The 24,945-nt window shown below is 43.5% G+C and overlaps 1 protein-coding gene across 1 annotated transcript in view; it reads left to right on the plus strand.

Annotated features, from left to right (window-relative positions):
* Positions 1–266: 266 nt before the first annotated feature.
* Positions 267–24,945, plus strand: part of LOC311118187 (leucine-rich repeat and calponin homology domain-containing protein 1-like) — a gene marked incomplete at both ends in the record, with an annotated part of 41,170 nt that continues 16,491 nt past the window's right edge. The window contains 8 exons of the mRNA XM_084193040.1: positions 267–288; positions 2,252–2,396; positions 6,800–6,926; positions 7,557–7,662; positions 9,532–9,668; positions 9,846–9,976; positions 11,775–11,862; positions 12,561–12,666. Of these exons, the coding sequence (XP_084049166.1) occupies positions 267–288; positions 2,252–2,396; positions 6,800–6,926; positions 7,557–7,662; positions 9,532–9,668; positions 9,846–9,976; positions 11,775–11,862; positions 12,561–12,666 (862 nt within the window). The remainder of the gene's footprint in view (positions 289–2,251; positions 2,397–6,799; positions 6,927–7,556; positions 7,663–9,531; positions 9,669–9,845; positions 9,977–11,774; positions 11,863–12,560; positions 12,667–24,945) is intronic.

The raw sequence follows: 24,945 nt of genomic DNA on the forward strand, positions 1-24,945 counted from the left end.
GGGAGTTTCCAGCATGCTGTGCATTGACTGATGGCCCTCTGTGTGTTTCAGACATTACACACACACTTTCAAAACACATTTGTGTGTGAGTGTTAGCGTGGGTCTGTCTGCGTAAGTAAGTATATACTGTAGGTCTAAAACTAACTAGGCCCCTATGTGCGTCTATGTATTTAGACTATGTGCGGAGTGAGTGTGTGAGGCTTGATGGCTAACTCTGCAGGGAGAGATGGAGAGAGAGGGAAAATGAGGGAGAGCTTGTGAATGCGATGGATAGCGAGAAAGAGGGAGGTGGGAGGTAGGAAATGAGGAGGGAGGGTGGAGGGGTTGTTAGTTCTCTGTTTCTCAGGGAGATGCGGTTCAGCTGCTGTACAGTGGAAATATGAGGTCTTCAGAGAGCTGTGAAAGAGAGAGGGAGCTAGAGCAGAGGGAGAAAGAGAAAGAGAGAGCTGTAAAAGTCTGCTTTCTGGAAACACTTCAGTCTGGGGTAGCTGAGGTCGGGGAGGGGAATGGACTCACTGCTCCAGAAGAGTAGTACAGAGATTAACATTAATGTGTGTGTGTGTGTGTGTGTGTGTATGTATGTATGTATGTATGTATGTATGTATGTATGTATGTATGTATGTATGTATGTATGTATGTATGTATGTATGTATGTATGTATGTATGTATGTATGTATGTATGTATGTATGTATGTATGTATGTATGTATGTATGTATGTATGTATGTATGTATGTATGTATGTATGTATGTATGTCTACTAGTGTGTGTGTGTCTGACAGGAGGGTTGTCATGGAAGCTATCTGAACGTTAATTACCCAGAGGGCATTGCAGTGCGAGGTGCAGGATGTCACAGTCACATGGTTGTCTCCTTGCATGGAATGTCACGCATGCACAAACATACGCAGGTGTGTTAGGCCTAATATGTGTATAAATATGTTTACATTGATGCTCCTTTGTCTATGGTTTGTGTGTATGTGTCGTGGGGTGGGGTGGTTACCATGGTGACGCTCTAATATACAAGGGTGGTGGTGTGTGTTAGGGTATGTGTGTCTATGGGGGGGGGGGGATTGACCCTAGGCCATGTCATCATCAGTGTCGCGTCACATGACCGTTGTATAGCCCATAATGCCTGCCCTGCAAACACATACACACACACATGCACACGTCCCCACCCCCTAATATGTGTCTCAGTTTGAGCCTTAATTTGTCTGTCATGCCATACCCAGGTACCCTCAGGTAACATCCATGTCCTTAATGTTGTTGTAGCGTAACAGGAGCTGTCTCTCATTAGATGTGTAGGATAATAGTATAATAGGAGGTGGTCGTAATGATGTGATGCTACGTGACACGGTGACACCATTCACTGTGGGTGATTTGTCTTTATAAATACACACCACAGGAGGTTGGTGGCACCTTAATTGGGGAGAATGGGCTCGTGGTAATGACTGGAGCGGAATCAGTGGAATGGTATCAAGTACGTCAAACTCATAGTTTCCAGGTGTTTGATGCCATTCCATTTGCTCCGTTCCGGCCATTATTATGAGCCGTTCCCTCCTCAGCAGCCTCCTGTGATACACACATACTACACACATATAAGCACACATGCACACTCACACACATCGTGATGTTATTTTCAGGCCTCAGTCCTCATTATTTCCAGTCAGCACTACTAGTGCTAGCAGGCGTTTGAGTCACACTGAAGCTGTTTTGCTTGAACGGAAGATCAACTATGAGTAGCATTTTGATTCTGAGTGTTGCTGTTTTTAACTGAACTTCCTTCCACTGTGGTGTCCATGACGTCATACAGGCTTCCATATAGACGTGAGCGCTTTAGGACATCACAGTTGAATTCACTAAATCACTGTGGAACAATAGGCAGGAGTGGAGTAGAGTGGAGCGAATGTGAACACTGAACAGTGAACACAGTAGCTAACTGATATCACTGTTGTTATTCGCTGTTGTGAGCCAGTAGCCAAGAATACAGGAAGTATTGTGTTAACCTGTAGCCTTGGACAGCTTAGCTCAGTCCCCCTCTAAAGCTATTATCTCCCTGTTGCTAAACTGGGTTGTATGGAGGTACTGAGCTTGGGAGAGAGACACCTAGTGGCACTAGTATACAACTGCAGGTGATATCTGTCTCTTCTTCCTATTTCTCTCTCTCTCTCTCTCTCTCTCTCTCTCTCTCTCTCTCTCTCTCTCTCTCTCTCTCACACTCTCTCTCTCTCTCTCCCTCTTTCCCTCTCTCGTCAGACCTGTCGAGGAATCGTTTGGCGGAGGTCCCCTCGGAGGTGTGTCACCTGGTCGCCTTGGAATCGCTGAACCTCTATCACAACTGTATCAAAACTATTCCTGACACCATTATCAGCCTACAGTCACTCACCTCCTTAAACCTCAGGTAAGACTTGGACCTACAGTTAACAGGTGACTGTGTTGAGTGAGAAACACATTAGTTTTCAATGATATTAGAAACACCTCCATTCTTTTTCCAAGAGTTGCTGAATATCAGTGGTTGATCCTTAAAGTTGTGTTGGCACAGTTATCCCTATGAGGTGCCAGTATTGGTTCAGTAATGGATTAAATACAATAGATGTCAGTTGATATTTGATAAGCAGAAGAGGGTTAACAGTTAGCAGTAGTCTGTTCGGCCCATGGCTTGTTAAGACCCAGGTGTTTGGTGCCAACTGTTCCCCAGGGCTGACACCCTTGTTAGCCTTCATGCATCACGACACCTCTCAACGGGCTGATGTCACCACTTCCAAACTCATGGCAGGACCACAAGGCAACAGCACATCCTGTCTGTCTGTGTTTGTGTAATACGCTATGATCTCATACCCAGGTCACTCTTACTGTTTCATTCTATCTTTCTCCAGTGTCCACTCACTCTTTATCTAGCTATCGACAGAGAGAGATATAGATAGATAGAGAGAGATAGATAGATAGAAAGAAAGAAAGAAAATGAGAGCGCGAGAGAGAAAGAAGAGCAGAGAGAGAGAGATGAGAGAGAGATGAGAGAGAGGTAGGGAGAGAGAATGGGGAAGAGGGAGAGAGAAAGACAGACAGAGCGAGAGAGAGACAGATGGGGAGAAGGAGAGACATAAAGGGAGAGGGAGGGAGAGCGAAAGTGTCATCATATCAGTGCTAACCTGTTTTTCTACTGCCAGCTGTATGCGTCATCAACCTGAGACAGACTCAGTATTCTCTGTCCTTCATGTCTCTAATGTCTTCATCCATGCTCACACCACCGTGTAAGGCAAATGCATTAGTCATATCTCTGACACACACACACACACACAGATAGAAGAGCAAACATACACGCACATGCGCATGCATGAATTCACGCATGAATACGCATATCGTGTTGCGGTCATATCACTCAGGTTAAGTTAATTAGTAATTTAATAAGTGATTAATTTAATTAGTTATCTAAATGATACATCTGAAGGAAGTCTAGTTTATCTTCTCATCACTGAGCTGATGTAGGGTAAAGTGTGTGTGTCTGTGTGTGTGTGTGCGTGTGCGTGTGTGTGTCTGAGTATAATGTGATGTGAGCGCCACAGTGACAGCGCCAGGGGATGTGTTTTACACCACTAGACATGAATGTTATCAGACACCGGCAGATATTCTCATTTAAATATGTGGCTTTTCATAACGGAGTCAAAACAGGAAATAGAGAATGCTCTCCATGTCTGCACCAGGAACACATAAAAAGGACTGCTTTATTTTTAGGATCGTTCTGTTCCTGGCCTGTATCATGGTGGAAAGAGAATGAAAGCTCTTTGTTGTCTAGATCAGTGGTTCCCAACCAGGGGTACTAGGACCCCTAGGGATACTTGGCCTATCCACACGGGATACTTGAGAAGACTCATGAGACCATAGGCCTGCTGGAAAATGCACACGAGGGTGTACTTCAGGGATACTTCGGGAAGAGCAAAGTTCAGTTGGTGGTACAGTAACTACAGTATCTAGACCACTAGTGTAGATTGAATTTGGCAGTTGTAAAAAAACAACAACCTTATTTTGAAGTTGTCTAGGAAATTTACATTTTAGTCATTTAGCAGACGCTCTTATCCAGAGCGACTTACAGTTAGTGAATACATTTTTTATTTTTTTATACTGGCCCCCCGTGGGAATCGAACCCACAACCCTGGCGTTGCAAACACCATGCTCTATCAACTGAGCTACATCCCTGCCGGCCATTCCCTCCCCTACCCTGGACGACGCTAATTGTGCGCCGTCCATGAGTCTCCCGGTCGCGGCCGGCTGCGACAGAGCCTGGATTCGAACCAGGATCTCTAGTGGCACAGTTAGCACTGCGATGCGGCGCCTTAGACCACTGCGCCACTCAGGAGAAATGGGATGAAGGCTGTTTGGAGCTGTCAGCTGTTGTTGTCATGGAGTTTGCTGATTTCTATTGCTGCATTTTAGTGTGAAGTGCTTTCATTCTGTTAGCTTTTATTTAGGCAGGCAGCTTTTAATGTGCACTGTTGTAATGCTAGCTTGTTGCTCTATTGCGTTAGTTTGTGCTGTTGTGCTAGCTGCAGTGCAGTGTAGTGGGAGTGTAGTGTGTGCTCTTTATGATTGTGTTTTTGTCTAATGATGTGATGTCTCTTCTTGTGTGGTCCTAGCTGACAGCTCCTAGCTCCTCTCTCTTGGCCTGTGTGTTGTTATGTTACTACTCCACAGGGCTTTCCATTCTGCTAACACAGTTAGCTAATGCTAGCTAATGCTGTTATGAATGAAAAAGATTTGTACCTACACACTGAAGAAGGCTGCAAAGTTGAAACGTATGATGCAGTAAAAAATAAATAAAAATGAAGTAAGCTTTATCTTTTTGAGTGCAGACCGATCACACTTAGATAAAATTATGGGATTCAGCCAGTGTTGTCTATACCTTCTCCCTCATCATAATGGAGTGGATCTAAGTGGATCTTGTGGGAGGATCCTAGAGAGGAACTCATCCCGTCTATAATCTCTTGGATCAGAGACGGAGACAGTGTTTGACAGCTCTGGCTTTGTGGAGGCTTTGGCAAGCCCCTGGACTGCACTGTTCCCCAATACTGGAAGGGGGGCCTGAGTGAAAAAGTTTGGGAACCGCTGGTCTAATTGATTCAACGAACAAAAACACATATCTAAGTTTTGCTTTTTTAATTAACCAGAAATGTAATAGTTACTTCTGGTTGCTTTTCAAAGTTAGCTGGCTAACTCATTGATTCTGCTTTGTAGTATACCCCTCAGAACAAGAGGCTTTCCTGTGTGTGTGTGTGTGTGTGTGTGTGTGTGTGTGTGTGTGTGTGTGTGTGTGTGTGTGTGTGTGTGTGTGTGTGTGTGTGTGTGTGTGTGTGTGTGTGTGTGTGTGTGTGTGTGTGTGTGTGTGTGTGTGTGTGTGTGTGTGTGTGTGTGTGTGTGTGTGTGTGTGTGAGAGAGAGAGTGAGAACAGCTGGATAAACTCAGTTTCATTTCATTTCCGGAATATTCCTCCCAGTGCTGAGTCAGAGGACTTTTGCAGCCTCATGGTTTTGTGTGTGTTTGTCCATGGGTTGGTTCTTCTGTCCTTGTGGGGACCTAAAATCCCCAAAAGTCCCCACAAGTAAAACAAGGAAAATTCTCCCTTGAGGGACATTTCCCATGTCCCCATGAGGACAAAGGCTATTTTAAGCTTAAGGGTTAGGGTTACAATTAGGCTTAGGGTAAGGGTTACGGGTTAAGGTTAGCTTTAGGGTTAGGGGTTAGGGAAAGTAGGACTCTGAATGTAAATCAATTTTAGGTCTCCACGAGGATAGAAGAACAAAGCATGTTTGTGTGTTTACCGATGGGTCAATTCCAGGATAATTTGGAGCCTTTGTTGTGGAGTGGAGAACTTAATTTATCTGGGGTCATCTGTAATCCACTCTGCTCATACTCTGCTCCGTCAATGTTAAAAGACCTCTCTCCCAGTCTCTCTGTCTGTCTACATTATGAGGCCTCTCTCCTATCCTCCCCTCCCTACACTGCTCTGCCACTGACATCCTGCTGTGTGCTTGCTAACTGCAGCTGTAAGCCGGAGACAGAACACCAGAAGCCTGTTTTTATGAGAGGTTTAAACTGTTTGGAGGTGTTCTGCTCTGTTTTGAAAAGGGCTTGGATTGTTTTCAAGCGTTTGGCTAACTGCTAATGTAAGCCAGGGAAGGAACACCAAAATCCATATTTTTATGAAGGGTTTTTGGAGGGTTTTGGGACTGTTTTGGGGCTGTTTTGTCGTGCTGGACTGAACTGGATTGAGATTCAGGTTGTGTGTGTTTATGTTTTGCAGAAGTACAGTACAGTGCTGGCAGAGGAAGTGTTTATTGGAAAGCTACACTACACTACACTACACACAAACAGCCATAAACACTGACTCACTGACTCGTGTACTGTAAATATGAATACCATTATGCAACACATTGTTACAATGCAGATAGTGTCCCTTTGCCTTCTCCCTCTTAAGTTGAATTGATTTAAAAATATTAAAATGTCTATTTTCCCATGTAAACAAAAGCTCCTTAACAAGTCTTCCTCCCACTGGGTATATCCATGTCTTTCTTAAGGAAATTAGTTCAGTTGGTATGGGTCATGGATCATGTACTCTAATGTAAATTAATAAGGTCCAACACACATCTCATCTGACACCTTTATTGAAGTTTCCATCCAAATGGATCTTTGTCAGCTCTAGATGGTAGACACTCTGGACATCCCATTCATCTCTCTCTGATCAGCATCTCTCAGTGTCAGTCGTCATGCTGTCTCAGGCTGTGTGTAATATATAGCGGTTTGTGTTCACAGTCGGAACCAGCTGTGTGCTCTGCCAGCCTGCCTGTGTGGGTTGCCCCTACGAGTCCTCAATGCCAGCAACAACAAGCTGGTGTGTATACCTGAGGCCATCGGTCAGCTCAGAAGCCTCATGGAGCTGGTAAGAGTCTCTCTCTCTCTCTCTCTCTCTCTCTCTCTCTCTCTCTCTCTCTCTCTCTCTCTCTCTCTCTCTCTCTCTCTCTCTCTCTCTCTCTCTCTCTCTCTCTCTCTCTCTCTCTCTCTCTCCTCTCTCCTCTCTCCTCTCTCTCTCTCTCTCTCTCAAAATGCCAGACACAGCTCTTAGTTTCCTGTGTGAGTTCCTGGCCAGGCTTAGCCTTACGTAACTGTACTGTTCTTCACTGAGTGGTGAAATGAATGGAACCAGTCCTCATGGAGGTAGCGCTGCCAGCAAACAGGGGAGGAGGGGAGACTTTGTTTGACTCCATGTGAGGAGACAGGCTAGACCAGTGGGATAGGAAGCAATGGGGCTGTAATAGGGATGTGTCATGAGCCATACAAACCCCTTACCTTAGGTCCTGTACACCAGGTGTGACCAACCATCCTCGTGTAGAGCTACTGGGTTTACAGACCAGACCTTCTCTGACACACCTGATTCTACTTATCTGCTGCTCATCATTACCTTGATTAGTTGAATCAGGTGTGTTTGAGTAGGACTAGAACAAAATCCTGCACACACACCAGAAAGTAATATTTGTGTGTGAGTTAACTCAGTGTGTTGTGCCCCCTACAGGATGTGAGCTGTAATGAGATCACTGCTCTGCCCCGTCACATCGGCCGACTCAAGGCCCTCAGAGAACTCAACGTCCGCAGGAACCTGCTCTGTGTCCTACCTGAAGGTGAGTTTAACCTCTGTTCACAAGAGGAATTCTACAGGAAAACTTCCACAGGTGCGTCTAGAAAATATCAATATATTCCAAGCTGTATTGCAAGCCCAGCCAAATAAGAGCCAGACAGATCTAATTTATAATCACTGTGTCTGTGTCTCAGACAGATCTATGATCCAGTCTCCTGGTATGTCTCATGGCCCAAGGGTATTGAGCAGCACTAGTCTTTGTGGTTTGAGATGTCTAGTAGAGCAGTGTTTCCGAACTCCAGTCCTCAAGTACCTCAACAGCATTCATTTTTGTTGTAGCCCCGGACAAACTCACCTGATTCAACTCATTGAGGGCTTGATGTTGAATCAGGTGTGTTTGTCCGGAGCTACAACAAGAATGTGTGTTGTACTGGAGGACTGGAGTTGGGAAACACTGCTGTAGAATAAAAGACGTCTGTGACAGGACGCTCTCTAAGTCCGAGAGACGCCACCCGTCATCTGTCAGAACCTGGCAACCTCTCGTTGTCTGAATGATGGACGAGTATTGTTCAGAATATTCTTCCTACATATTTTCCCCGGATGCGTCTCTGTTGTAGATTTACAGTCAGTGATTTCTGATCGCGCTGCAGATGCTCCATCTATAATTTTTGGGTTTGATTGATGAGCCTGGATCTGGCCAGGCGGCTCGACTCCCATGGGTGGAGGACAGGAGTGGAGACAGGAGATTGGACGAGAAGCCTGGGGAGGAGGGGGATGTTGGGAAATAGAGTTTTAGATTATTTGTTGAACTTTTGGGGCATCACTCCTCAAATTTATTTTGGAGAGACCCCCTTCCTGGGCCACCAAGGCACTAAAGTATTGTAGTTACCCTGCCAAAGATTGTCAATGACAGGAAAGTGTTTATTTTTATTGTATTTTATTCCTATGGTTACCTATACGGTAGGTGATATGGATGCTGAAAATATTGTCTGAAGGTTGAGATCCTGTTGTAGAATATGTTGGTAAAGTCCTTGAAAGCTTTGGAAATGGAATTGATTCACTGGACTCTATACAGGATGAGATTTCCCCCTTTTTATACTGAATGATGGTAAGAAATCCCTCATAGAAGTTATTCTAAGGGGTGACCTTGAGGGAAGAGGACGTGAGAGACTTTCTCATTTCAGCTAATTAAGAGAAGTGTACTCTGCTGGTTGGTTTTAAAAATAATATTTGGGGCTCTCCCTCATGGCCTCCCTGCTAAGATTATCTCCGTTGTCTCAGAGTGATTTTAATTATAAAAGGTTGTCAGAGAGATAAAGTCATAATTGTTTCGCTTGAATTACGACCTCTTGGGGAATGTGTTGCTGGCACAGAATTGCTGAGACTCTCTCGCTCTGTCTTTGTTACTATTTCTCTGTTACTCTCTCTCTCTCTCTCTCTTTCTCGCTCTCTGTCGTTTACCTCTCACTGTCTATTTTCTCTATCCATCTGATTTCAGGACTACTTTATCCCATTTGCCCATAAAATGCATGTGATACGACAAAGTTACACCAGTAACACCCAGCGCTGCTATTTATTGTAACAGTATTTTCCAAGTCTGTGGTTTTCTTCTGTTTCCTAGCAATGTCTCTCCTCTCATATTGACTGGGTCATAGTGGTTTGTGCTGAGGTTAGCGCCTAGGATACGTTCCTTCAGTAAATTTTTAACTTTTGGCATGGTCCACATTAGCGGAACTTTGGCAGTGAGGGAGTCTTGAAGTATCAGGGCTGCTGGGCTCTGTGGGTTTCTAGGGGGGAAAAGTTCTGTCTGAGGATCCCAGTGCACAAACACACACATGCACACACACACACACACACACACACACATAACAATTACTCCTTAAACTCTAGGGATTGTGTGTTTGTCCCTCAGACTTGGCGGAGCTTCCCCTGGTGAAGTTTGACTTCTCCTGTAACAAGGTGTCCACCATCCCAGTGTGCTACAGGAAGATGGCCCAGCTCCAGAACCTACAGCTGGAGAACAACCCCCTACAGAGCCCCCCTGCACAGGTCGGTCTGGGGCTACGGCTGTCTCCACAGCTTGGCATGTCATACGGAGCAATGGAATATAGCATTCATCATAGGGCATGTCTCTCTGTGTGTTCTGTTTTAGCTATTTGTGTACCTTCTACTTTTGTATCAGTCATCTACTTGCTCTAATTCACCCATTGATTATCTGTTTTCTAGATCTGCATGAAAGGCAAAGTTCACATATTTAAGTACCTGAGCATTGAGGCATGTCGGAGTGACAAGATGCCTGATTCTCTCTATCTGCCTGTCATGGAGCGCCTCAGCCTATCACGACCCGCCGCCGGCAGGTGAGTTGCTATGCCAACCCTAACGGAGGCAACTGTTAGTGCTGGGCTGGTTCAAAAGCCTGCACACACTTTGGCTCTCCAGGACCACTGATTTACCAATGTGTATTGTGCCAGATTCTCCATCAGACCTGGGTTCAAATACTATTTCAAGTGTCTCAATTACTTTCACATACATTTGAAGTAAGTATTCAGATATATTTTATTTTAAAAGACAAGTAGTTGAATATTGTAATTTTTGTAAATGCACTTGGAAAGTTTTTGAAATACTCAAGGACACTGACGCAAATACACTCCCATGCATTTAACCCAGGTGTTTAAAAATAGTATTTGAAATAAGTATTTGAAAATACTGTAATATACAATTTGTCAGACTATTTGGTTTTTACAAATAACCATTCAAATACTCAAATAAAAGTACTTGTTTTGGGCTGTGTATTGGAAAATACTCCAATACAGAGAAAAAGTATTTTAAATACCAGATACTCAAATACATGTGTTTGAACCCAGGTCTGTTTTCCATTAATAACTGTTGTTTTAGTGCTGTGGCTGAGCCTTCGTCTTTCAGTGTGTATGAGAGTGAAGTGTTTTACAGGAAGGTAGGATCTTATGTTCTGTAATGTGCCTACTGAGGTATAAAGAACTGCGTCCAAGATGTCCAACCGTTGTTTTCAAGGTAATCTACTCACATTCACATACGCCAATTCATGGATCGTCTATATCCGGGTTGCATCCGGTTTACATGGACCAACATTACATGTGCACTAGCATTCAGTGTCATCACGTCATCCAGAACATTGGATGAATATAAAATGTTAATATCTTCGGCTGTGAGAGATGGATTTTCTTTGTTGCCTCACAACAATTATTTCAATAATTCAATGGATGTTTTGTGCACAAAGGTGATGACTAAAGTCTCGTATTATGAATTTTCTAATCTAACTTCTCTATGTAGCCATCAATGGAAATTGTCTTTCTGGGCCAGGTGTCAGTTAAATTGCAGGACCGAAACAAGACTGTAGGAGCAGTCGAAACTGTGCTTCTAGACCGGAACCCTGGGCCTTTGTTTGTGCCCTTTAATGCCTGCCCCCACCACTATAACCCACCCCACTGCAACGCGTGGGCAGGAAAATGGTTCCTTTTGTCCGGGAGAGCTTAGAGACTCACACTCACATCCCACTCACATACACACACTCCTGGCAATGGAGGAAAAGAGCAGCAGAACTATTTATAATACAGCCATAGAGACCCACAGTACTGGAATCCAACAGACTTGTCCAATGTTTCAGTAGAACTACATTCACATTGATTCTCATTTGACTGATATATTGAATGATGATAGTGATGGCGAATGTGTGAGGCCAGAATGGGCTAGATATGAATGAAGACAAGGACAGATATGCCATATGCTTCACAGTGATCAGTGAACATGCTCCCTAGGGATGCAAATGTAGGTGGCCTAGAAACAACGAGACGTGTGTGCGCGTGCATCTGTGTGTGTGAGAAGTGTATCTCAGACCACATCACCATTCAGTTGTCTGGAGACTCCGTTAGTAGATCACTTCCCTCGAATGTAGCTTCCATGAGTGTGTGAGAGAGCGTTTATGTGAGTATGTGAGTGAGAGCAAGAGAAAGAGAGAGAGTGACAGAGCCCTGCTGTGTCTGTGTGATCGGAGCGATTAGACGCTGCTATCTCTGTCATTTTCTCTCCTCTTTCCTCTCTCCTCCGCGTGCCTTTTTACCTCCTGACCCTGGCCGTCCCATAATCCTCCTCTCTCACCCCTCACCCCTCTCTTCTCAGCACGGAGGACATTGACCAGAATAAGAAACAGGACACTGACTCAGGAGTTGGCAGCGACAACGGGGACAAGAGACTGTCTGCCACCGAGGTAGGATGAGGGGGTGTTTGTGAGTTTGTGTTTGTGTGTGTGTGTGTTCACGTGAATGCATGCATGCACACGCTTGCACTCATGCATGCACATACTGTATGTGTGTAACATATGCATTTTGTATTCTACAGTATACATTCTCAAACAAAAAACTATTATGGTTCCTTTGTTTTGCGTCATAACATGAACGTTTAGAAATGTACATTAATGTAAAGTTATGCAAGAAAGAACACATCTGCCTGGTGAAGTTGAATAGTCTCTTCAAAGCAGTTCTGGACTCTGACAGTTGAGCACACAGCCACAGCCTGATATCTTCTATCTTTCTTTCTATCATTTGTTTGTTCTTTCATTTTTTTCTTTCTTACTTTCATATACGCTTGTTCACCATGACCTCACTGTGTTTTGTGGTGACCAGATAAAAGTAATGAGTAAGATGGATATTGTCAGGTATGATACGACACTTCTCTAGAATGATGCATTTGGGATGTGTTATTGAAGAGAACCCAATTCTGAGTATCTGTTCAGCAGTATGTTGCACTTTGATGTTTGAAAAAAAAATGAGTAGCTGAAACATTTGGCTTATTTTGACTGAAATACACACTGTTGCGTTGTAGCAGTTGTAGAGATGCTTTGATTTTGTTTCAGTAACATAAATGTTTGCTGGTGTTTTTGATAACTGAGCTGTGTGGATGTTTCAGCCTTCAGACGAGGACAGCTTAAGTCTCAATGTCCCCATGTCACACATCACAGAGGAGGAGGGGCTAAGCAAAGACGACTCCAGCGAACACATCAGCGCTCTAACAGGTAAACCCCCACCCCCCACCCCCCACACACACGCGCACACACGCACACACAAACACACACTTTTTTGACACCACACTCCACAAAGCAAGTCCTGCAGGTTTTATCTAGTTTTATCTTATCTTGATTATTGACCAATCATATGGTGAAGTGCTGCAAAGAAAGACCTAGTTAAGCTGTCGCCATTGGCATCGGCTAATCGGGATCATAATAATTTAAAGAAATTGAATTTAAAAAACACACACACAAAATGAAAGTAACCACAACATGGTCTGAATGATTCCTAATCCAACATATGACTAGACACTCTCAGTGTGGATATCTCAATCCTAACCTGTCAATGAGTAACCGTCCACCCCTGATAACAGCCCTCCTGAATGGGAGAAGGGGACAGCCTGTGTGTGAGGCACAATGTCTGTCTTTCCGGATGCCAGACATGGTCAGGTTGGGATAACACAGTAACACAGCCCAGACAGATACTGTAGAGAGGCCTCTGGTTTATGTCCCTATCTGCCACCAGAGGAAACAGAGGATAGAAACATTGTCACTGTTGCGCTAAAGAGAGGAAGTGGGATAAAAGAGATGTTTCCGGAGCCTTCACTATGTCTCTCTGTGGCTCAGTGGGTAGTTTTTCCTGATTTGTTGTTTTTGAGGAGTGTGTGTGCGCATGAATGTGTGTGTGTGGTGGGGACAGGGAGTAAAGATATACACCAGGAAGGCTATGTCAGCACACCCAGGGAGTAGTCTGGGAGGGCGTCACTGATAGGCTGGCGGGCCTCAGACTTGGTGGGAATGGCGTTGAAAGTGACTGTGTGTACAGTACAAATGTGTGTGTTAAATGGCAGGCTTAATCAGATTGACTTAGATAAGAGAAGTTGGGGTCCGTCACCTTTTAGTCCCTAAGCCCTCTAATGGATTGGAAGACACCAGCCTGGTACAAAAATGGTGGACTCATCCATACTGTAGAATATAGTAGCAGACAGCAGAATACAGCTACCTCTATCCAGAGCTATCAGAGTTTCTGGGCTGTTATAGCATCTGATGGATTCTCTGTAGACCATCACTCCCGGACCAGAAGAGTGGCTTTTAATAGACCACCTCGATCTCTCTCAATCAGGTCAGAGAGAGGGAGAGAGAGTGGGAATTGTGCAGCTTCTCTCTGTAGGTTTCTAGACCATGAGTTAAAATCCTACAGCAGCACTCTGATAAACCCAAATGATAAAACAAGGCAAAAAAACCGATATATATATATACAGTGGGGAGAACAAGTATTTGATACACTGCCGATTTTGCAGGTTTTCCTACTTACAAAGCATGTAGAGGTCTGTAATTTTTATCATAGGTACACTTCAACTGTGAGAGGCGGAATCTAAAACAAAAATCCAGAAAATCACATTGTATGATTTTTAAGTAATTAATTTGCATTTTATTGCATGACATAAGTATTTGATACATCACAAAAGCAGAACTTAATATTTGGTACAGAAACCTTTGTTTGCAATTACAGAGATCATACGTTTCCTGTAGGTCTTGACCAGGTTTGCACACACTACAGCAGCAATTTTTTTAGCCCACTCCTCCATACAGACCTTCTCCAGATCCTTCAGGTTTCGGGGCTGTCGCTGGGCAATACGGACTTTCAGCTCCCTCCAAAGATTTTCTATTGGGTTCAGGTCTGGAGACTGGCTAGGCCACTCCAGGACCTTGAGATGCTTCTTACGGAGCCACTCCTTAGTTGCCCTGGCTGTGTGTTTCGGGTCGTTGTCATGCTGGAAGACCCAGCCACGACCCATCTTCAATGCTCTTACTGAGGGAAGGAGGTTGTTGGCCAAGATCTCGCGATACATAGCCCCATCCATCCTCCCCTCAATACGGCGCAGTCGTCCTGTCCCCTTTGCAGAAAAGCATCCCCAAAGAATGATGTTTCCACCTCCATGCTTCATGGTTGGGGTGGTGTTCTTGGGGTTGTACTCATCCTTCTTCTTCCTCCAAACACGGTGAGTGGAGGTTAGACCAAAAAGCTCTATTTTTGTCTCATCAGACCACATGACCTTCTCCCATTCCTCCTCTGGATCATCCAGATGGTCATTGGCAAACTTCAGACGGGCCTGGACATGCGCTGGCTTGAGCAGGGGGACCTTGCGTGCGCTGCAGGATTTTAATCCATGACGGCGTAGTGTGTTACTAATGGTTTTCTTTGAGACTGTGGTCCCAGCTCTCTTCAGGTCATTGACCAGGTCCTGCCGTGTAGTTCTGGGCTGATCCCTCACCTTCCTCATGATCATTGATGCCCCAGGAGGTGAGATCTTGCATGGAGCCCCAGACCGAGGGTGATTGACCGTCATCTTGAACTTCTTCCATTTTCTAATAATTGCGCCAACAGTTGTTGCCTTCTCACCAAGCTGCTTGCCTATTGTCCTGTAGCCCATCCCAGCCTTGTGCAGGTCTACAATTTTATCCCTGATGTCCTTACACAGCTCTCTGGTCTTGGCCATTGTGGAGAGGTTGGAGTCTGTTTGATTGAGTGTGTGGACAGGTGTCTTTTATACAGGTAACGAGTTCAAACAGGTGCAGTTAATACAGGTAATGAGTGGAGAACAGGAGGGCTTCTTAAAGAAAAACTAACAGGTCTGTGAGAGCCGGAATTCTTACTGGTTGGTAGGTGATCAAATACTTATGTAATGCAATAAAATGCAAGTTAATTACTTAAAAATCATACAATGTGATTTTCTGGATTTTTGTTTTAGATTCCGTCTCTCACAGTTGAAGTGTACCTATGATAAAAATTACAGACCTCTACATGCTTTGTAAGTAGGAAAACCTGCAAAATCGGCAGTGTATCAAATACTTGTTCTCCCCACTGTATGTATATATATATATATATATATATATATATATATATATATATATATATATATATCGTTTTTTTTGCCTTGTTTTATCATTTGGGTGTATCAGAGTGCTGCTGTAGGATTTTAACTCATGGTCTAGAAACCTACAGAGAGAAGCTACACAATTCCCACTCTCTCTCCCTCTCTCTGACCTGATTGAGACGTTTACATAGACTTTAGCCAAATACATTTAGTCAAATACACAATTCCTGACATTTAATCCTAGTAATAATTCCCTGTCTTAGGTCAGTTAGGATCACCACTTTATTTGAAGAATGTGAAATGTCAGAATAATAGTAGCGAGAATGATTTATTTCAGCTTTTATTTCTTTCATCACATTCCCAGTGGGTCAGAAGTTTACATACACTCAATTAGTATTTGGTAGCATTGCCTTTAAATTGTTCAACTTGGGTCAAACGTTTCGGTTAGCCTTCCACAAGCTTCCCACAATAAGTTGGGTGAATTTTGGCCCATTCCTCCTGACAGAGCTGGTGTAACTGAGTCAGGTTTGTAGGCCTCCTTGCTCGCACACGCCTTTTCAGTTCTGCCCACACATTTTCTATAGGATTGAGGTCAGGGCTTTGTGATGGCCACTCCAATACCTTGACTTTGTTGTCCTTAAGCCATTTTGCCACAAGTTTGGAAGTGTCATTGTCCATTTGGAAGACCCATTTGCGACCAAGCTTTAACTTCCTGACTGATGTCTTGAGATGTTGCTTCAATATATCCACATAATTTTCCTTCCTCATGATGCCTTCTATTTTGTGAAGTGCACCAGTCCCTCCTGCAGCAAAGCACCCCCACAGCATGATGCTGCCACCCCCGTGCTTCACGTTTGGGATGGTGTTCTTCAGCTTGCAAGCATCCCCCTTTTTCCTCCATACATAACGATGGTCATTATGGCCAAACAGTTATATTTTTGTTTCATCAGACCAGAGGACATTTCTCCAAAAAGTACGATCTTTGTCCCCATGTGCAGTTGCAAACCGTAGTCTGTCTTTTTTATGGCGGTTTTGGAGCAGTGGCTTCTTCCTTGCTGAGCGGCCTTTCAGGTTATGTCGATATAGGACTTGTTTTACTGTGGATATAGATAATTTTGGACCTGTTTCCTCCAGCATCTTCACAAGGTCCTTTGCTGTTGTTCTGGGATTGATTTGCACTTTTCGCACCAAAGTATGTTCCTCTAGGAGACAGAACATGTCTCCTTCCTGAGCGGTATGACGGCTGCGTGGTCCCATGGTGTTTATACTTGCGTACTATTGTTTGTACAGATGAACGTGGTACCTTCAGGCATTTGGAAATTGCTCCGAAGGATGAACCAGACTTGTGGAGGTCTACAAATTTTTTTCTTAGGTCTTGGCTGATATCTTTTGACTTTCTCATGATGTCAAGCAAAGAGGCACTGAGTTTGAAGGTAGGCCTTGAAATACATCCACAGGTACACCTTCAATTGACTCAAATGATGTAAATTAGCCTATCAGAAGGTTCTAAAGCCATGACATCATTTTCTGGAATTTTCTAAGATGTTAAAAGGCACAATCAACTTAGTGTATGTAAACATCTGACCCACTGGAATTGTGATACATTGAATTATAAGTGAAATAATCTGTCTGTAAACAATTGTTGGAAAAATAACTTGTGTCATGCACAAAGTAGATGTCCTAACCGACTTGCCAAAACCATAGTTTGTTAACAAGACATTTGTGGAGTGGTTGAAAAACGAATTTTAATGACTCCAACCTAAGTGTATGTAAAATTCCGACTTCAACTGTGTGTATATATATATATATATATATATATATATATATATATATATATATATATACAGTGAGGGGAAAAAAAGTATTTGATCCCCTGCTGATTTTGTATGTTTGCCCACTGACAAAGACATGATCAGTCTATAATTTTAATGGTAGGTTTATTTGAACAGTGAGAGACAGAATAACAACAACAATAAATCTAAAAAAACGCATGTCAAAAATGTTATAAATTGATTTGCATTTTAATGAGGGAAATAAGTATTTGACCCCTCTGCAAAACATGACTTAGTACTTGGTGGCAAAACCCTTGTTGGCAATCACAGAGGTCAGACTTTTCTTGTAGTTGGCCACCAGGTTTGCACACATCTCAGGAGGGATTTTGTCCCACTCCTCTTTGCAGATCTTCTCCAAGTCATTAAGGTTTCTGGAGACTGGCTAGGCCACTCCAGGACCTTAATGTGCGTCTTCTTGAGCCACTCCTTTGTTGCCTTGGCCGTGTGTTTTGGGTCATTGTCATGCTGGAATACCCATCCACGACCCATTTTCAATGCCCTGGCGGAGGGAAGGAGGTTCTCACTCAAGATTTGACGGTACATGGCCCCGTCCATCGTCCCTTTGATGCGGTGAAGTTGTCCTTTCCCCTTAGCAGAAAAACACCCCCAAAGCATAATGTTTCCACCTCCATGTTTGACGGTGGGGAGGGAGTTCTTGGGGTCATAGGCAGCATTCTTCCTCCTCCAAACACGGCGAGTTGAGTTGATGCCAAAGAGCTCAATTTTTGTCTCATCTGACCACAACACTTTCACACAGTTCTCCTCTGAATCATTCAGATGTTCATTGGCAAACTTCAGACGGGCCTGTATATGTACTTTCTTGAGCAGGGGGACATTGCGGGCGCTGCAGGATTTCAGTCCTTCACGGCGTAGTGTGTTACCAATTGTTTTCTTGGTGACTATGGTCCCAGCTGCCTTGAGATCATTGACAAGATCCTCCCGTGTAGTTCTGGGCTGATTCCTCACCGTTCTCATGATCATTGCAACTCCACAAGGTGAGATCTTGCATGGAGCCCCAGGCCGAGGGAGATTGACAGTTCTTTTGTGTTTCTTCCATTTGTGAATAATCGCACCAACTGTTGTCACCTTCTCACCAAGCTGCTTGGCGATGGTCTTGTAGCCCATTCCAGCCTTGTGTAGGTCTACAATCTTGTCCCTGACATCCTTGGAGAGCTCTTTGGTCTTGGCCATGGTGGAGAGTTTGGAATCTGATTGATTGATTGCTTCTGTGGACAGGTGTCTTTTATACAGGTAACAAACTGAGATTAGGAGCACTCCCTTTAAGAGTGTGGTCCTAATCTCAGCTCGTTACCTGTATAAAAGACACCAGGGAGCCAGAAATCTTTCTGATTGAGAGGGGGTCAAATACTTATTTCCCTCATTAAAATGCAAATCAATTTATAACATTTTTGACATGCGTGTTTCTTGATTTTTTTGTTGTTATTCTGTCTCTCACTGTTCAAATAAACCTACCATTAAAATTATAGACTGCTAATTTCTTTGTCAGTGGGCAAACGTACAAAATCAGCAGGGGATCAAATACTTTTTTCCCTCACTGTACATATACACATATATACATATACAGTGGGGGAAAAAAGTATTTAGTCAGCCACCAATTGTGCAAGTTCTCCCACTTAAAAAGATGAGAGAGGCCTGTAATTTTCATCATAGGTACACGTCAACTATGACAGACACATTGTAGGATTTTTAATGAATTTATTTGCAAATTATGGTGGAAAATAAGTATTTGGTCACCTACAAACAAGCAAGATTTCTGGCTCTCACAGACCTGTAACTTCTTCTTTAAGAGGCTCCTCTGTCCTCCACTCGTTACCTGTATTAATGGCACCTGTTTGAACTTGTTATCAGTATAAAAGACACCTGTCCACAACCTCAAACAGTCACACTCCAAACTCCACTATGGCCAAGACCAAAGAGCTGTCAAAGGACACCAGAAACAAAATTGTAGACCTGCACCAGGCTGGGAAGACTGAATCTGCAATAGGTAAGCAGCTTGGTTTGAAGAAATCAACTGTGGGAGCAATTATTAGGAAATGGAAGACATACAAGACCACTGATAATCTCCCTCGATCTGGGGCTCCACGCAAGATCTCACCCCGTGGGGTCAAAATGATCACAAGAACGGTGAGCAAAAATCCCAGAACCACACGGGGGGACCTAGTGAATGACCTGCAGAGAGCTGGGACCAAAGTAACAAAGCCTACCATCAGTAACACACTACGGCGCCAGGGACTCAAATCCTGCAGTGCCAGACGTGTCCCCCTGCTTAAGCTAGTACATGTCCAGGCCCGTCTGAAGTTTGCTAGAGTGCATTTGGATGATCCAGAAGAGGATTGGGAGAATGTCATATGGTCAGATGAAACCAAAATATAACTTTTTGGTAAAAACTCAACTCGTCGTGTTTGGAGGACAAAGAATGCTGAGTTGCATCCAAAGAACACCATACCTACTGTGAAGCATGGGGGTGGAAACATCATGCTTTGGGGCTGTTTTTCTGCAAAGGGACCAGGACGACTGATCCGTGTAAAGGAAAGAATGAATGGGGCCATGTATCGTGAGATTTTGAGTGAAAACCTCCTTCCATCAGCAAGGGCATTGAAGATGAAACGTGGCTGGGTCTTTCAGCATGACAATGATCCCAAACACACCGCCCGGGCAACGAAGGAGTGGGTTCGTAAGAAGCATTTTAAGGTCCTGGAGTGGCCTAGCCAGTCTCCAGATCTCAACCCCATAGAAAATCTTTGGAGGGAGTTGAAAGTCCGTGTTGCCCAGCGACAGCCCCAAAACATCACTGCTCTAGAGGAGATCTGCATAGAGGAATGGGCCAAAATACCAGCAACAGTGTGTGAAAACCTTGTGAAGACTTACAGAAAACGTTTGACCTGTGTCATTGCCAACAAAGGGTATATAACAAAGTATTGAGAAACTTTTGTTGTTGACCAAATACTTATTTTCCACCATAATTTGCAAATAAATTCATAAAAAATCCTACAATGTGATTTTCAGGATTTTTTTTTCTAATTTTTTCTGTCATATTTGACGTGTACCTATGATGAAAATTACAGGCCTCTCTCATCTTTTTAAGTGGGAGAACTTGCACAATTGGTGGCTGACTAAATACTTTTTTTCCCCACTGTGTATATATATATATATATATATATAACTCAGCAAAAAAATAAACGTCCTCTCACTGTCAACTGCGTTTAATTTCAGCAAACTTAATATGTGTAAATATTTGTATGAACATAACAAGATTCAACAACTGAGACATAAACTGAACAAGTTCCACAGACATGTGAATAACAGAAATTGAATAATGTGTCCCTGAACAAAGGGGGGCTCAAAATAAATAAAAAAATACAGTTAGTATCTGGTGTGGCCACCAGCTGCATTAAGTACTGCAGTGCATCTCCTCCTCGTGGACTGCACCAGATTTGCCAGTTCTTGCTGTGAGATGTTACCCCACTCTTCCACCAAGCCACCTGCAAGTTCCCAGACATTTCTGGGGGGAATGGCCCTGGCCCTAGCCCTCACTCTCCGATCCAACAGGTCGCAGATGTGCTCAATGGGATTGAGATCCGGGCTCTTCACTGGCCATGGCAGAACACTGACATTCCTGTCTTGCAGGAAATCATGCACAGAACGAGCAGTATGTCTGGTGGCATTGTCATGCTGGAGGGTCATGTCAGGATGAGCCTGCAGGAAGGGTACCACATGAGGGAGGAGGATGTCTTCCCTTTAACGCACAGCGTTGAGATTGCCTGCAATGACAACAAGCTCAGTCCGATGATGCTGTGACACACCGCCCCAGACCATGACGGACCCTCCACCTCCAAATCCATCCCGCTCCAGAGTACAGGCCTCGATGTAACGCTCATTCCTTTGACCATAAACGCGAATCTGACCATCACCCCTGGTGAGACAAAACCGCGACTCGTCAGTGAAGAGCACTTTTTGCCAGTCCTGTCTGGTCCAGCGATGGTGGGTTTGTGCCCATAGGCGACCTTGTTGCCGGTGATGTCTGGTGAGGACCTGCCTTACAACAGGCCTACAAGCCCTCAGTCCAGCCTCTCTCAGCCTATTGCGGACAGTCTGAGCACTGATGGAGGGATTGTGCGTTCCTGGTGTTACTCTGGCAGTTTTTGTTGTTGCCATCCTGTACCTGTCCCGCAGGTGTGATGTTCGGATGTACCGATCATGTGCAGGTGTTGTTAAACGTGGTCTGCAACTGCGAGGACGATCAGCTGTCCGTCCTGTCTCCCTGTAGCGCTGTTTTAGGCCTCTCACAGTACGGACATTGCAATTTATTGCCCTGGCCACATCTGCAGTCCTCATGCCTCCTTGCAGCATGCCTAAGTCACGTTCACGCAGATGAGCAGGGACCCTGGGCATCTTTATTTTGGTGTTTTTCAGAGTCAGTAGAAAGGCCTCTTTAGTGTCCTAGGTTTTCATAACTGTGACCTTAATTGCCTACCGTCTGTAAGCTGTTAGTGTCTTAACGACCGTTCCACATGTGCATGTTCATTCATTGTTTATGGTTCATTGAACAAGCATGGGAAACAGTGTTTAAACCCTTTACAATGAAGATCTGTGAAGTTATTTGGATTTTTCAGAATTATCTTTGAAAGACAGGGTCCAGAAAAAGGGACGTTTCTTTTTTTGCTGAGTTTATATACAGTGGGGAAAAAAAGTATTTAGTCAGCCACCAATTGTGCAAGTTCTCCCACTTAAAAAGATGAGAGAGGCCTGTAATTTTCATCATAGGTACACATCAACTATGACAGACAAATTGAGAAAAAAAATTCCAGAAAATCACATTGTAGGATTTTTAATGAATTTATTTGCAAATTATGGTGGAAAATAAGTATTTGGTCACCTACAAACAAGCAAGATTTCTGGCTCTCACAGACCTGTAACTTCTTCTTTAAGAGGCTCCTCTGTCCTCCACTCGTTACCTGTATTTATGGCACCTGTTTGAACTTGTTATCAGTATAAAAGACACCTGTCCACAACCTCAAACAGTCACACTCCAAACTCCACTATGGCCAAGACCAAAGAGCTGTCAAAGGACACCAGAAACAAAATTGTAGACCTGCACCAGGCTGGGAAGACTGAATCTGCAATAGGTAAGCAGCTTGGTTTGAAGAAATCAACTGTGGGAGCAATTATTAGGAAATGGAAGACATACAAGACCACTGATAATCTCCCTCGATCTGGGGCTCCACGCAAGATCTCACCCCGTGGGGTCAAAATGATCACAAGAACGGTGAGCAAAAATCCCAGAACCACACGGGGGGACCTAGTGAATGACCTGCAGAGAGCTGGGACCAAAGTAACAAAGCCTACCATCAGTAACACACTACGCCGCCAGGGACTCAAATCCTGCGGTGCAAGACGTGTCCCCCTGCTTAAGCCAGTACATGTCCAGTTCCATCTGAAGTTTGCTAGAGTGCATTTGGATGATCCAGAAGAGGATTGGGAGAATGTCATATGGTCAGATGAAACCAAAATATAACTTTTTGATAAAAACTCAACTCGTCGTGTTTGGAGGACAAAGAATGCTGAGTTGCATCCAAAGAACACCATACCTACTGTGAAGCATGGGGGTGGAAACATCATGCTTTGGGGCTGTTTTTCTGCAAAGGGACCAGGACGACTAATCCGTGTAAAGGAAAGAATGAATGGGGCCATGTATCGTGAGATTTTGAGTGAAAACCTCTTTCCATCAGCAAGGGCATTGAAGATGAAACGTGGCTGGGTCTTTCAGCATGACAATGATCCCAAACACACCACCCGGGCAACGAAGGAGTGGCATCGTAAGAAGCATTTCAAGGTCCTGGAGTGGCCTAGCCAGTCTCCAGATCTCAACCCCATAGAAAATCTTTGGAGGGAGTTGAAAGTCCGTGTCGCTCTGGCGACAGCCCCAAAACATCACTGCTCTAGAGGAATGGGCCAAAATACCAGCAACAGTGTGTGAAAACCTTGTGAAGACTTACAGAAAACATTTGACCTGTGTCATTGCCAACAAAGGGTATATAACAAAGTATTGAGAAACTTTTGTTATTGACCAAATACTTATTTTCCACCATAATTTGCAAATCAATTCATAAAAAATCCTACAATGTGATTTTCTGGATTTTTCTTTTCTCATTTTGTCTGTCATAGTTGACGTGTACCTATGATGAAAATGACAGGCCTCTCTCATCTTTTTAAGTGGGAGAACTTGCACAATTGGTGGCTGACTAAATACTTTTTTTCCCCACTGTATACAGTACCAGTCAAAGGTTTGGACACACCTACTCATTCCAGGGTTTTCTTTATTTTTACTATTTTCTACATTGTAAAATAATAGTGAAGTCATCAAAACTATGAAAAACATACATGGAATCATGTAGTAACCAAAAAAGTGTTTAACAAATCAAAATATATTTTATATTTGAGATTCTTCAAATAGCCGACCATTCTCTCAACCAGCTTCACCTGGAATACTTTTCCAACAGTCTTGAAGGAGTTCCCACATACAGTGGCTTGCGAAAGTATTCACCCACCTTGGCATTTTTCCTATTTTGTTGCCTTACAACCTGGAATTAAAATGGATTTTTGGGGGGTTTGTATCATTTGATTTACACAACATGCCTACAAACCAGATGGGATGGCGTATCGCTGCAGAATGCTGTGGTAGCCATGCTGGTTAAGTGTGCCTTGAATTCTAAATAAATCACAGACCGTGTCACCAGCAAAGCACCCCCACACCATATCTCAGACTGGCCAATAAAAAGAAAAGATTAAGATGGGCAGTCTGAGATATGGCTTTTTCTTTGCAACTCTGCCTAGAAGGTCAGCATCCCGGAGTCGCCTCTTCACTGTTGACGTTGAGACTGGTGTTTTGCGGGTACTATTTAATGAAGCTGCCAGTTGAGGACCTGTGAGGCGTCTGTTTCTGGCTATTTTGAGCCTGTAATCGAACCCACAATTGCTGATGCTCCAGATACTCAACTAGTCTCAAGAAGGCCAGTTTTATTGCTTATTTAATCAGTACAACAGTTTTCAGCTGTGCTAACATAATTGCAAAAGGGTTTTCTAATGATCAATTAGCCTTTTAAAATGATAAACTTGGATTTGCAAACACAACGTGCCATTGGAACACAGGACTGATGGTTGCTGATAATGGGCCTCTGTACGCCTATGTAGATATTCCATTAAAAATCAGCCGTTTCCAGCTACAATAGCCATTCACAACATTAACAAATGTCTACACTGTATTTCTGATCAATTTGATGTTATTTTAATGGACAGAAAAATTGCTTTTCTTTCGAAAACAAGGACATTTCTAAGTGACCCCAAACTGTTGAACGGTAGTGTATATATATTCTATACATATATATATATATATATATATATATATATATATATATATATATATATATATATATATATATATATATATATATATACTTAAGCAATAAGTATTTGTGGTATATGACAAAGTGCCTTCGGAAAGTATTCAGACCCATTGACCTTTTCCACATTTTGTTACTTTACAGCCTTATTCAAAA

This window comes from Coregonus lavaretus (assembly GCF_964263955.1).
Source record: "Coregonus lavaretus genome assembly, contig: HAP1_SCAFFOLD_4112, whole genome shotgun sequence".
Classification (NCBI taxonomy): Eukaryota; Metazoa; Chordata; class Actinopteri; order Salmoniformes; family Salmonidae; genus Coregonus; species Coregonus lavaretus.